We start from the raw sequence: 15,222 nt of genomic DNA on the forward strand, positions 1-15,222 counted from the left end.
TTTTAAAGTTGAGAATTCTAAGGTTCTATTACTAGTAAAGGCAGTTATTTTTATATGGATTTGAACACTAGATAGTGGATATACCAATGTTCTTTGGTGGTTGGGTTTCAATTAACCACACATCTTAGGAATGGTTGACCTGAAACTGTACAAGACTACACGACATTTATATTCATACATATCATCTTCATTCATCCTCTGAAGTAATACCTTACAGTGGTTCCAGAGGCTAAACAGAAAAAGTAAAAGAAAAGATCTTCAGAATGCTTACATGTTTTAACTTTTTTTTTTGCTTTGGAAGGTGAAGATGTAGAATGGAAAAAAGGAGTGAGAAAATTTTGAAAAGTTTGTAAAAATAGAATTTTAATAGAATAGCCAATTTTAGTGGCGTGCATTCCATGAAATAAAAAAATATAAAAATTATTTCCAATGTTATTTCTGAGATATTATTTTTGAAACAATTAAAAAATAGAGTTTAAGCCCAACTCACTTTAATATGCAGCACCCTTCAATACTACTCCCCTTTAAAAATTGATTCATCTACAATATTATAGAATCAATTCTTTCCGACATACTAGCTATCACCAGATTTTATGATAAGTTGAAGCTTTCCTGAGATATAAACAAATGCCAATCTACAAGCATGCACGCGCGTGCGCGCACACACACACACACACACAAATTCTGAGACCATGATTTTTGTGTTATTGGACTAAGACATCTCAAAAATTCAAAAACAAATTATTCTGTGACAGGATCAGTTTTTGATAACAATATCAACAACAGTATTTTTCAGTATAACAATATTGTTCTTAACAGCTGAGAAAGAAATCAATTCCAACAAAAAATAAGTTATTAACCCCTCCAATAAGTCACAGTATACAAATGAGGAGTAAATGAAAAGAGATGCAGTTTTGAGTCATAACTTGAATTTTTTCTTAAGGCATTGGAAAAAGTTTGTTGCATCCAGAATATATCTACTGAATATACTGATTACAATAGCAAACCATCTCTGAATTTTATCTGTTTGACAGAATTCTGAGCAGTTTTGCTCAAGTAATCACATTCAAATCTAGAGTGGTATTTTGTATTTGTTTGTATACATTTGGGAAGAAAAGTCGCTTTTAAATCCTTAGTATTATCAAAAGATCTGACTTTGTAGTTTTTCAATTTATTCTTTGAGTAATAACTATGCCTAGTTACAGCATTCAAGTAACTTTTAAGTTAGATGTGTGGTAATAGTACTGTAGAAAATTAAACAACTGTTGGGCAATCCAAAAGAAATTTTGAAATTTTTTTTCAGTGGAATAACGATAAAAATTTCAGTGGAAACCAGAAGATCCTAGTTTCTGGTTTTTGTTCATTGAGATAGTGAAATAAATGAGATGATAAATTATCAACACCTACTTTCACTCTCTGGAATTTGAGTGTATTAAAAAGTATTTTGTGATAGTCAAGGAACCAAATGAACTACCCAGCAAAATTTTTTTCTTGGATATAGAATACAAAAGTACTGACTGTGATGAATGTGTGAATGAAATGTGTTTGATGTTTACTTAATTATATTAATGTAATTATTTCCAAAAAAACAGTATCTAGTAAGTTCTCTTTAAATTAAAATGCTTAACTTCACCATTAAAAGAATAATAATAATACCACTTATAAATATAATTTTTGTTTCCTAACATGTGATACATGATTTTAATCTGTTTTTTTTTTTATACTGAAAATGAATATGAACTCAGAATCTTTCTATCACCCACCATTTTTGAAAAATTTTTAAATTTTAATTAAAGGACTTTTTCATTTTTCAACGTATAGGTAGCATTTTAAGCTCCTATATTGTATTTTGTTAGTTCAGTTTTTTATTGTTTAACTTTGTTAACATAATTTGTAAGCTATAAATAAACAATACTAGACAAAGCATTAAATCATATCATAGTCATACACTATGACATCATATCTGATACTGAGGAGTGAACCTTCATGGACAAGATTAATCATGTCTTTGCAGGTCAAAACACGTAGCTGAAAACTCAGCTATGTTGTTTGTATTAAGCACTGGATTTAGGAATGAATTAATTTTGTTCAGTCTTATTGCTGTCTCAAGTTTGTTAACAGTGCAGTGTCATAATTCCTCTAAATTGTGTAAATGATGTGGATGCCTTTTGTTATGTATGTGGTGATTTTACCATAAAATCAAGTAGAAACAACATTACACCTTTAATTAAAAAAATATATAATTTTTACTTTCAGTGTAAAATTGATGATCAGGATAAGATGTGGGTTCCTCATATAGTATGCACTAATTGCTCTGTATATTTAAGAGAATGGCTGAAAGGTACACAGAAGGCTTTACCATTTGGTGTAGCTATGGTTTGGCGTGAACCAAAGGATCATGTAACCAATTGTTACTTTTAACAAGTGTGTCTGGAATTTCTAAAAAATCTAAACATACTGTAAAATATCCTTCATTGCAATCTGCAATCAGGCCTGTACCTCACAGTGAAATTATTCCATTTCCTAAGCCACCTGTGAATGTATGAAAGCAGCAATAAAAAATCGGGCAGTACTGAAGAAGATAACCCTGATTTTGATTTTGAATTATCTTCCAATAAACCACATTTTACATCACAAGGTGAATTAAATGACTTGGTTAGGGATTTAAATTTATCAAAAAATCAAGCTGAACTGTTAGGATCAAGACTGCAAGGATGTCTACTTTCGAAGTAGTTGGCTCAGACTTTTTCTTAGTTTTGACTTCAATTTGCTTCACTTGTGTATTATGATTGTAGGCTCATTTTTGGGCTTAACTAACTTCATTTCTTAGAAACATCTGCCTACTTCTGTGTTGGATTTGGGCTATTTCCTCTTGATGGTCAAATCTTCAATTTGTGGTCGATGATACATTCAACCATACTTGCCAAATCTGGTGCCAGTTCAGAAATGGTCATTTGATTTAAAAGAAGCTTCAGAAACTGCAGCTATTTGAGCAAAGAACGTTTTCCTGGTTGTGGAGTCAGGTTGAGGATGGGCTGCTGTGAGCTTAGCTCTGCTGAAGTCTTATGTTGCTCAGTGTAAGTTAGTCACTTCGGCCTTTGGCAGGGATTGTCCTATGGATAAGAGTATAAGAGTGCTTACTGCTAAGTATTAGCCCTAGGATGTTGGTATTGTGGGTCGGGCAATATTTGACTCCTTGGCCCGGGTTAAATTGTTTGAGGTGGCTGACTGGGGGAACCCAGGCAACATCTATGATCTGAGGCACACCTAACTGTTTTCCACCTGCACCTTGTGACATATTGACTGACAATACCTTAGGTAATGGAAGCATCTACAACCACATCTTCCGTGGCAGAGGATCCCCATAAAAACCCTCATCCAGAAGAAGCTTTGTCTTTAGAAGTGAAGAGAAGGAAAAGCACTGAGTTCAGTGAGCCGGAGAAGATTATTCGTACCAAGTTTCTACCTAAGAGCTTTGAACCAATTCCAAAGTATCTGGGGGTAAAGAAGAAAGAAGAGAATTTTTCTAAAGTTAGCTTTTTCGTTGCTCATGGGATCTCAGAAACTGCAGGAGGACCTGTAAAAGGGACCAAGAAGACTGCTATGCGTTTGTTTATGGTGGCTGTCAATGATCTACAATCATCACAGCTATTGAAAGATATGAAGATAGAACTCTTAGATGTTGAGGTTGTTCCGCATAGTACACTAAGTACGTCCAAGGGATTTCTTGTGTGAAGGGACCTTCTAAACTGCACAGAAGAACAGATCGTCAAGGAGGCTTCGGGGACAAGGAGTTGTTTCATGTCGAAGTTTGAGCACCTGACATAAAAGAGAAGTTGTACCCTTCGCATCGCATGTTTTAACATTTAACAAACCTAAATGTCCTGAGAAGATTAAGGCTAGTTTACTTAGACTGGGTGTCTGTCCTTTCATCCCAACTCCACTGTAGTGTTTTGGATGTCAGAAATCCAGACATACTGCAGTGAGATGCACTAGGAAACATGTAGTGATGTGGTCCATGTGGTGATCCATTACATCCAGATGACCCCTATAAGGATTCATCGATTTGTGTTAACAGCCAAGAACATCATTCTGTTAGATTGTGAAATTGTCCAGTCTATAAGGAGGAAGTAAGGATCAAAACACAGGAGGTAAAAACCATTTAAAAGATCAGTTACTTTGAAGTCAGGAAAATTGTGTTCAGCAGATCACCAAAGTTTCCATTCTATACTCAGGTTGTTGCAGCTCCTGCAGCTTCTTTTAAACCAAAAAACATAATTTTTAAACTGGCACCAGCGTTTCCAAGCATAGTCTAATGTATCATCAATCACAAATTAAAGTGTTGACCAATTAGAGAAAGTAATTCAAAGCCGATGAAGAAAGAAGCGGATGTCTTCTGGTTTTGCAGGTTCATTGATTCTCTACTCTGATGCATTGCTGACCATGCTATCGAAGCCAGTGTCATCTGGGAGCAGAAAATCCTCTGTGATTTACTGCAGAGGATCTGAAGACAACATTTTCGAGGCCTCAGATACCTTCAAATTGGTCATCGAGGCCTTCAGGTAGATAGAAAAATGGAAAAAGAAAGGATGGCCTAAAGGAAAACCTAGGCAGTAGAATTAATAATTGAGGTAGGTTTTTATGAATTTTTGAAAAATCTTAAACAAAAGAAAAAAGTACTTAATTTGTTTTGTTTGAAGTGAACTTATTTTCATTTCATTAGAAATAGTTTGAGCTTTTTTAAGTGTTTTTGAAGAGTTTTTAGTATGTCAGTTTTAAATATCTTTTAAGTGACAAGGGCCCCTTTACACCCTTGATGTAATGACTGATGTGAATGATCACAACAGTCAATGCTTCTAAAATTAAAAAAAAAAAAATAAGAATAGAGAAAATAATTCTACAGCTTTTTAATCATCAGCCTTCATCCTCCACAGGAGATCTGGCTGAGGATGCATAGTTTTTCAGTTGGATGCACCAATACACCTCACATTTCTAAATACAGATGAATTTGTCCCTTTAGATACCTGTAACTATCCTCAGTTAGATTTTAATAACAAGAAGAGAAGAAATATTTTTTGTAGCATGTCATTGATCATTGATGTGCTACTCCAAACTAGATAAGAGCCCAAGTATCAACTAATCCTAAATATCTGCTGGTATCTACTACCAGGAGGGTCTTGAATTTTCCTGCAAGAGGGACTGTTTGTGCCCAATAACACTATTATTTTATATATTTGCAAGGGTTTGAATAAAACTGCCTTTGTTACTTAAATTGAAATTCCTCTAAGGGTAAATTCTCCTTCGTACGCACCCCTTAATCTCTTCTCTATTTCCAATTTGGTGGTTGGTTTTCTGAACCTACTAGGTCCTTGCTGAGGCTATAACCTATCGAGTCAGTGGATCCTTGATGTGGTCTGGTGGGAGGACTGCTCACAGACACAACACAATTTCCAGGTTGCTTTGTGAACTGATCCAGGTACTCTGTTTTTTATAGTGACTGCACTTTAAGTCTAGATGCTATCCTTTAGCCGGGTATCTGGTGTATTAATCAGGTAAAGCTGGATCTCCAATTCCCTCTTCAAATGTATTAGTAATGCAGTGCAATGCATTTAAATTCACTTAAACATTACAGAAGACAACAACCCTAGTCCTTGGTAGAAGAGTATTCCACTTGTCTGCCAAAGACTAGGATTGAACACTGTGAACAATGCACTGCAGCCTGTATACTATCCTTTAAGCTAATTCTAGCTGTAATACTAATAATTTTTGTTTTTCAGAATATTTTTGCAAGATATGATCCACATATTGAAAATGATTCAAGGCTTGAAATAATAAGTGCTGATAATTATGGAAACATATATATTTATGTGGAAGTATCACCAAAAAAAATTGAAAACACTATTTCAAGTATGGAAATATGACAAATATTTTTTCATTCTCTAAATTTTTATCTAATTTCTGCTGGGTGTTGCTATTTTTTTTTTTTTTTTATTGATTGTGTATGTACATGTAACCCTATTTTGGTCACCAAGTTGAATAGATAAAACTCTCAATTAGTTGTAGATGCAGGGCTTCCTTCAGTGTCACAGGTTATATTGACCTTTCTCAAACCTCTCTTGAATTATAAAAACTGATCTTTCTGTTTTTAAGTAATAAAAAGACTAGAATATTAGAATAAAAAGTAAATATTTAAATTTCTGAAGGGGAACATAGCTTATAACTCAATATTGAAAGGCTAAAACACATCTCCCGGCAAGGTCTCTATATTAAGTAAATGAAGTATTTTACTTTTACTAACTGAAGTAAATATACCACATTTGTAAAAGAAATAATATTCCTATTCTGCTATGATAATAGTAACCATAATAATTTTATTAGTCAGTCTTTCAGGTTATTTTCTGTGACAGTAAACCATTTAGAAAAGCAAAAGGAGGCAATTTTATATATATATATATATACATGAGTATAATTAAAAAATCTGTAACATATTTATCAGTCTCCACAGTGGATCATGGCATTTGGCTTTTATCCAGAAAGTTTTGAAATTTCACTCCCAATTAGGCTTAATAATTTTCATACAGAAAAAATTCATCTTTGATACAGAAATATGGTAACTAACTGGGTATCAGCATGTAAACCGACTGGGTTGGACTAGTGGCGAACTCGTCATCGAAAATCAGCTAATATTGAATTCAGTAATTTTATACGTAATTTTATAGTAATTCAGTTACTTTTATACGAATTTAAATAATAGATTGTGGATTCCAGTGTTCTTTGGTGGTTGGGTTTCAATTAACCACACATCTCAGGAATAGTCAACGTGAGACTGTTCAAGACTACACTTCATTTACATTCATACATATCATCTTCATTCATCCTCTGAAGTAATACCTTATGCTGGTTCCAGAGACTAAACAGAAAAAGAGAAAGAGCATGTTATTATAGCATGAATGAATAAGTAAATAGAAATTTATTGTGAATAAATCACATGGTACATCCTGCAACACATGTTAACATTTTAAGATAATTTCTACAAATTCTTTAAACTCTTTTCTGTTTGGAAATTATAAAAATGTTTGTTTGTTAAAATAAAATACAGTTCCAGTTCTTAGTCTTACAGCTTGCTGAACTGCTCTGATCTTGGACGTGGTCTTTACAAGTATTGAAGAGATGAAAATTTTAAGTTTAGGGCATTGCGAAAGATCTTCTCATGAGACAGAAACAGCTTTCCTAAAAGAAAAACTCTTGTAGAATTTTTTCATAAAGAGTTCAGTGAAGACCTTTCTAATTTACATTTTAAATGAAAGTTAATCTTATTAATCCTAGTGGAAGTATTAGAGCAAGGAGATAAGTGTCCATTCTACATCTCACAGTTCTGTCACATATTGTGAGAAGCGGATATTTGTATCTTAAAATACAAGTGTACAAATAATAATAATAATGGGGTTTTAAGCTATAATATTTGACTTTAATGAATCACAAATAAAATGAAAGAGTAGCTCTTACATTTTTTCCGTAAGTGTTCAATGTGGGCACCTTTTGTCAATGTGCACACACCCAACTGATAGAAGAGTTGCCCCATATTTTAATCAGCATGTTTGCAGTAATGGAAGGGACAACACCTTTAATCTGTTGCCTGAAATTGAGTTATCATAAGATAGCAGACTGCCCTTAGAGGCCACTGCAAACATGGTTTGTCATTGGATTCATGGCGATCAATAAAGCAGTTGTTGAAAATGTCATTCAACAAGACCTGTAGTTACATTACTGAGGAGCTACACCATCTTGTTGCCAAATAAAATTTTCTGATCCATCTTGCAGTGAAGGAATCAGGCGCGTATGGAGAATATTCAGATAAACAATTCCTGTTACGCTTGTTTCAATGAAAAAGTACAGCTTGTAAACTTGTCTTCAGAATATCTGTGTAGGAAACATTTATTTCTGAGGAATCCTTTTTAAATTGTATGCGGATTTTCTGGCTCCCAGATATGGACATTGTTTGAGGTAACTCTTCACTAAGATAAAATATTAACTCATTTCTAAATACAATATGATCAAAATAATCGTCATTTTCATGCTGCAACATTTTGATTGCAAATTCGACAGCCTTCAAAGGCCATAACAGCTGTAAACAGTATGGACTCATATGTAACAGTGTTCTTAAAATATTCCACACTATCACCACTGGCAATACTGATTCGTGACTGGCCTTTCTTACAGATTTTTTAGAACTATGCAGAAAACACTCAAGTGACACATTCAACATTTTCTTCAGACAGCCTCTGTTGTCTTGGCTTTTCCCTTTACTCAGGTCATTTTTCCTTTGCATTCTTTACATCTTTTTCCCTGTATATCTGGTCATTTCAAACTGACTATGCCATTGACTAATATTATTGTCACTTGGATGATCACAATCAAACTTTCTTCCAAATGTACACTGAACTGTAACTACACATTCCCATTTAACATATTAGAAACGTGCTTTCAGTTCAGGAGTTGCCACCTTTGTAAGTGGGGTTGTCAAGCAGAATGGTAGGGAATTAATCTACAGCCATGCATGCAACTAAAACTGTGCTTTTTACTCTTTGATTCTAGCCTTAATCAACAATAACGTACACATTGATGTCAAAAGTTAAATGTTACTTTGACTAAAATCAGTAAATGAATAGAGGCAATGCTTAGGAGGAGGGCACATGGTTTCAAGGTGCGGTGGGGAGGATAGATCTCGATCATATTTTAATTGCGGAGAGGATGGCCATAAGGCTGTGGATTGCAGGGCGCCAACAAAGTGTATGAATTGCAGTGGTGTAGGCCATAAACCGGGGCGTCGTATGAAAAAAGTTGATGGCTAGGGTCATTCGGAGTGTCTTTTCGCATGATGCAATTTTTGAGATTGCAAGGAGGAGAAATGCTGATGTACTTCTGGTTTTTGAACCCAACTTGTGGCAGTTAGAGCAAGACGGCTGGTTATTTGATGTTGGGAGAAGTGCAGTTATTTATAAGCTTAATAAGAATGTTCAGTTTTTTATGGCTCAGGAATTGGATATGTGTGGGTGAAGACGGTGAAATTTGTGCTTTGTAGCATTTATATCTCTACAAATATAGCAATGGAGGATTTTGTGGTGGTGTTGGATGGGGTTAGACAGGTGAGACGTCGTAATCATAAAGATATTGTGATTGCAGGCGATTTCAGTTCTAAGAATGTGATGTGGGGAGGCAATACCATTGATGCGAGGGGAAGGTACCTTGAGGAAGTGATGGCAGAGTTGGGTCTCTCTTACCTCAATGATGGTCAGTTCCCGACTTTGGTTCAGAACATAGAAACCTCGTATATAGATGTTACTTTTGTTTTGCCGAGGTTGGCGGCCATGGGCCATGGTAGGACTTTGGGAAGTGCTTCATGAAGGGACACTTAGGGATCATGAGGCGATTTTTTTTGAGCTGGAGGTTATTGGCGCTGGGTGACATGGCTTTGGCGAGGAAAGTGATTAGCGTAGTGGGATTACAGAGAGTTCAGGATACTTTGATGGAGCGCCTTGGGGAGATTTGATTTGCCCTGAGTACTTGACAGAGGCTGTTTCGGAGGCCTGTCGAGAGGCGTTGGAGGGTGTAAGGTCTTCCAAGAAACCTGTTTATTGGTGATCCCCGCAGGTGGCAGAGGCTAGAATGTTCTGTGTCCGGGCTCGCAAACGGCTTCAGAGGGTGAGAGAAGAGGAATAAGGGAGGATATTTTGGTCGCCCAGGAGGAGTTGAGGAGATGCTGAAGATTGTTCAGGCAAGCAATTATGGATAGCAAAAGAGCCAAGTAGAAGGAGCTGTATGATCGTCTTGATGAAGACACATGGGGGGACGCCTTTAAAATTATGAACGGGTGTTTTGGAAGAGCGCTACCTGGTTTTGTCGCGACGTCTGCTTGAGGACTGCATTGGAATATTGTTTCCTAGGAGGCGCAGGAGGCATATGAGAAAATCGCTGTGGTGGACATTCTGACTTTTACGCTTGCATTATTGTATGGTACTAAAATCAGCAAGAAGAAAAGGCGGGCATGGATGGCATACCCACTAAGGTGGTCGGCCTAGTGGCGATGGTGTTGCCGAAGAAAGTACTTGCTGCTTTCAATCGGATATTGTTTGATGGGGTGATTCCACAGAGGTGGAAGGTGGCCCGCTTGGTGCTTCTGAGGAAGGGCAGCAGGCAGGAGGACGATCCTGCCGGGTGTAGGCCGTTGTGCCTGTTAAGTGGAGTGGCCAAGCTTTTTGGAAGAATGCTGATGGTGTGGTTCAACCAGGAGATTGAGACTGGAGAAGAATTAAACGACTTCCAATTTGGTTTTCGTAAAGGGCGGTACGCCCTTTACGCATCAGTGGTGGTACACCACTGATGCCTTGAATAGGGTTATGCGTGTGGTAGATGAGGTGGCCAGCGGAACCTGGAGGACAAATGCCATCCTGGCGGTAGTGTTGTTGGATGTATCCAATGCCTTCCACTTGCTGCCGTACGGGTGGGCCCCTCCAAGAGCTAAGGCGAAGAAGAGTGAGACCATATGTCCTATGGTTACTGCAGAGTTATTTCTCTGGTAGATCTGTGATTGGATGTGCGGAAAGAGTTCTGTTAGAGGTACAAATGGAGGCAGAATTGCTCCAGGGGTCCGTCATAGGTCCGTTGTTGTGGAACGTCGCCTATGAGGGACTTTTGCAGTTGGAGTACACGGACGATGTGTATCCAACTGGGTTCGCAGACGATCCTTTGTTAGTTGTTATTGCCAAGATGGAAGAGGAGGTCATAGCAAGAATGAATAGGACCATTGATATGGCAGAGTTGTGGTTGAAGCTGAGTCTCTCCCTTGCTATGGAGAAGCTTATTGTCATGGCAGGAAGGAGGAGACTGGATAAAATAAAGCTCACAGTACGAGGCTTCGACATTCTGTCTGTGCCTAAGGTAAAGTATCTTGGTGTCTGGTTTGACGACAAAAGAAGTTTTCACCCTCATGTAGTCGAGGCCGTCAGTAAGGGATGTAAGACGGTGGCTGCCGTCTCAAGATTGATGGGAAGGATTGGAGGACCTAGCTCGTCAAAAAGAAGAGTGTTGGCAGCAGTGGCTAGGTCCGTCTCCTTTACGCAGTTCCTGCCTGGAGTAGGGCCTTGGGAACGCAGGTGGTCAGGACTAAGATTTTGACTTTTCAGCGACCGCTTGCAATTGGAGTGTCCCGGTCATATAGGATGGTCTCGACAGAAGCGGTCTTGGTAATTTCGGCTTTACTGCCATTAGATCTAGTCGCAGAGGAGGTTGTGGCGAAATCGTTGGGTGTGCCAAAGAGTCAGGTGAAGAGGAAAACTCTTGAAAAGTGGCAGGTTAGGTGGGACAGGTCGTTGAAGGGGAGGTGGACCAAGAGTCTTATTCTGCAGATTGGGCCATGACTGTTGAGAAGGTACGGTGAGTTAATATTTGAAATCACCCAAGTGTTATCCGACAATGGTTCTTTGGGACACAAAGAAGGTCAGACACTTGTTTGTACTGTGGGCAGAGTGACACAGTGGAGCAAACAATGTTCCACTGTGTCAGAAGGGAAGAGGCAAGGCGTGAGGTAATCGCCACTATTGGTGTTTTGACACCTGAGATTTTGGTAGAGGTGATGCTTTTTGGGAGGCAAAAATGGGACATCATTAGCAAGATGCTCATTACCATCATGAGGAAAAAAACTCAGAAAGAGGTGGAAGATGACACCGACAAAGAGGACATTGGGGTGTTACAGTAGGGGAAGAGTGGACAGCCCTGTCCATGAGGAGTGGGATGTTCAGGTGTCGCACTCCCAACGATTGGGCGAGTACTCCAGGGGAGGACAGGTTGGGGTAAAAAATAATTAGTAAGGCGTAAAGACCCAGTCCCGGCTGGCTGGGTGGCAATGCTAGAGACTTGTTTTTAGCTGGGTCCAGCAGAGCTACCTGGTGACTTAAAGACAAAGGTATCTCCTGGGAATGTGTAATCCATTTTTCAAAGCAATATCGGTACCATTGGTAAGGAAGATCCCAAAAAAAAAAAAAAATAGAAGTAAATGAATAGGGCTGGCCTCCATGGTGCGATTGGTAGCATCTTGGCATTTCATCCAGAGGTGCCAGGTTCAAATCCCGGTCAGGCATGGCATTTTCACACATGCTACAAATCATTCATGTCATCCTCTGAAGCAATATCTAACTATGGACCCGAAGGTTAAAAAAAAAGAAAAAAGTAAATGAATAGGAATTAATTCCACTGTCCCAATTAAGATTTTGTAATTTTTCAGACAGCTTAACAAAATTAACACAAAAAGTCATTTTTAGGCCATAATTTTCAATTCAAATATATTAAATAATTAATGGTTGCTCCTTACAGTATTTTTTTATGCTGATTTCATATATATTAATAAATTTTTTCTATCAGGCTCAGTTTTTTGTAATTGAAATTTTTTTGAAACAAAAATGTATGGTGAATGTACTATGACAATACATTACATGAGTTTTGTACTAAACTAAAATCTATTTCTTTTTGATTTTGTGCTGTAATTTCCTGTAGGTAGAGACCTCTTTAGATTCCAACAGTAGTCGGCTAACAATTTTGGGTTCCATTTTCCCTGGTATCTTGTTTCCATTGTAGATATCTCTTGGTAAAAGTGTTCTCCATGGTCATCACTGATTGTGTGAGATTGTTAGGGAGAAAATCCAAATGTGAATGTAAGAAATAATAAATTTTGATTGACACATTACACCCAAGTTCTTTGTAGTTTTGAAGGAGATCACTCACAAGTTCTCTGTAGTTATTGGCCTTATGGTTTCCAAGGAAGTTGTTTACCGCATTTTGAAATGATTTCCATGCTGCAACCTCCCAAGTCATTCAAACATTCTTCAAACGCTGGATCACTTATTAGTTTTCTTATTCGTGGCCCAAGAAATATACCTTCCTTTATTTTAGCATCACTTATATTAGGGAAATTGATTTTTAGAAACTGAAACCCTGCACCATTATGATTCATTGCTTTAACAAAATTTTTGAATAAACTTTGCTTAATGTGTAGTGGCGGAAGATAAACTATTTCTGGTTTTATAATACCTGACTAACAACATCTTTCTCTCCTACAGTCAGTACCTCTCTCTTTGGACACTGCTCTTTTAGGTAACGGTTTTCCTATCTCTGCTGTCTCACTCATACAAAAAGCAACAGAACTTAGAGTATCCAATTTGCAGTTCAAAAAAGTACTATTACATTCAGATCTCCACAGATATGCCAAAAATATTTCTCATACTGAATTCTGCCCAAGACAAATTCCATATTTTCATAAGAAACCTTCATGTGAACAGCATATATACTAACGGAGTTGATGAATATTTATTTCCAATGTGAAGTAGGACAGCTTTCAAACTAAGCTTTGATGAGTCAATAAAAAGTCAGCATGATGTGACTTTAAAAAGTCCGATGTCAATAAGTAATGTCAATAAAAAGTTTGTCCAGGATGGTGCATGTGTCCCAAAGCTTCCAGTAAAGAGTTCATTCACATCATTACAGTATACTATGTTTTCATATTGAGAGAAGAAATGTTCAAAGTTTGATTGTCTGTCTTGAAAAGCACTTACTTTAGTGTTTGGTTATAAATGATGCCATTCTTTCAGTCTTGATGCCACAGCAACTTCTGTTCGATTCTTTGATAAATTTAGATCACAAATCAGATTATTTAATTTTGACTGGTTAATTTAATTGGGTTCAGTACATCTATTTTATTAAAAGTTTAGATCTCTTTCTTCATCGCCTGATAAGTCAGCACAAGATTTAAAATTTTCATCTTCATCTAAGTTCCGTGTTTCTGGTGGTACTGGAATTGAAAACTCTTTGCTTAGTGGCACTGACCTCATGGCAGAGGGAATATTAGGGTATTTAACAGTAATACGTCTAGTTTTAGCTGTTATCCCAGATATCTTTATTACACAAAAATAACAGTCTGTGGTGTGATCCTTTCGTTATCTCCAAACCATTGGGATTGCAAATTGTATGTGACAAGATCCATTTAACCAACTAGACAACAATGTTACACAAGAAGCACAGCAAATATGAGCCATTAAAAAAAATTGAAAAAACTTGTTAAGGAAAAACCAAAATTCAGAAGAATTTGATCATTTGTCCTGATCACCTAATTTACATTCAAAATACAGTTCATACAACTTTTTCATCAGTGGAGTTATATTTCTTTTCTGAGACTTCAACATTACCTCACCACAGATGTAGCAGAAATTGATTGGATGATTAATGCAACTGCAAGGCCATTGTTAAGACATTACAATAACTAATATTGTTTAAAAATAAACACTAATTTAATAAACATACACTCTAATTGAACAACACATACTTGCATATACGAAAGCCAGCTACAAAACTGAATGTTACACACACAAGAAGTCGCACTTGAATGAGAATTAAAAATATTTCTCTAGTCTGGATGAAATTTATAAGTAAATATAATAATGACAGAAATAACTAATGAGTGGATGATATGTTTTTGCAAGATGAAAATAGGAAGAATGAGTCACATTATTGTTCATTTTAATTAATGTGTAAATAATAAATAAACATGTTGACTAATGTCTAACAGATCAATGTGACAACAATTAAGGGACTGTAACAAATTATCAAAAGCTATTTAATGGTAATTAAAAAAAACTAAGCCTGATAAAAGAATTCTGATTTCATATTTGAAATCAGTATGAAAAATACTATAAGAATCAGTTATTGAATATCATTCAACAAAATCATTGTTGCTTAGTGTTATCTTAGTTCTTCAAACTTTGTTTCTCTGATTATTATCATTCCCTCACTGTGGTTTTTAACATATAAAATGCTACTAGATAGTATCCCACCTCAATGTCTTAAGACATTAATGGTAGTCATTATATGTGAGGCGTGCACAGAGAAAAAATTCAAATATTGTTATTGTGAGATTACAAATCTAGAAATCATAAAAAAACAAGGTTGTCCCATTACTCTTATCAGTCTGTAAATGATTTAATTATGTTGTATATTTTTGACAGATTTATTACTTTACAGTTTCTGTTAAGTCAGGACACATTTCAACCTCAAAAGCAATCTCTGGAAATGAAGGTGACATTACTTTAAAATCTTCATTCTATCATAGTTATTCACTCAACAAAACTGACGAAATTATGCACGAATGAGGGACTAACTATGTTTAGTGAACTGATT

At 36.5% G+C, this 15,222-nt stretch overlaps 1 protein-coding gene and 1 long non-coding RNA gene across 2 annotated transcripts in view; one reads left to right on the plus strand and one right to left on the minus strand.

The window, feature by feature from the left end:
* LOC142318234 (uncharacterized) overlaps window positions 1–15,222 on the plus strand; it is a 35,926-nt gene that overhangs the window by 13,748 nt on the left and 6,956 nt on the right. The window contains exon 2 of the mRNA XM_075354799.1: window positions 5,778–5,907. Within this exon, the coding sequence (XP_075210914.1) occupies window positions 5,778–5,907 (130 nt within the window). The remainder of the gene's footprint in view (window positions 1–5,777; window positions 5,908–15,222) is intronic.
* Window positions 1–15,222, minus strand: part of LOC142318235 (uncharacterized) — a 40,233-nt gene that overhangs the window by 3,105 nt on the left and 21,906 nt on the right. The gene's annotated exons all lie outside the window — the stretch shown is intronic.

The sequence above is a fragment of the Lycorma delicatula genome, chromosome 1 (genome assembly GCF_047948215.1).
Source record: "Lycorma delicatula isolate Av1 chromosome 1, ASM4794821v1, whole genome shotgun sequence".
Taxonomy (NCBI): Eukaryota; Metazoa; Arthropoda; class Insecta; order Hemiptera; family Fulgoridae; genus Lycorma; species Lycorma delicatula.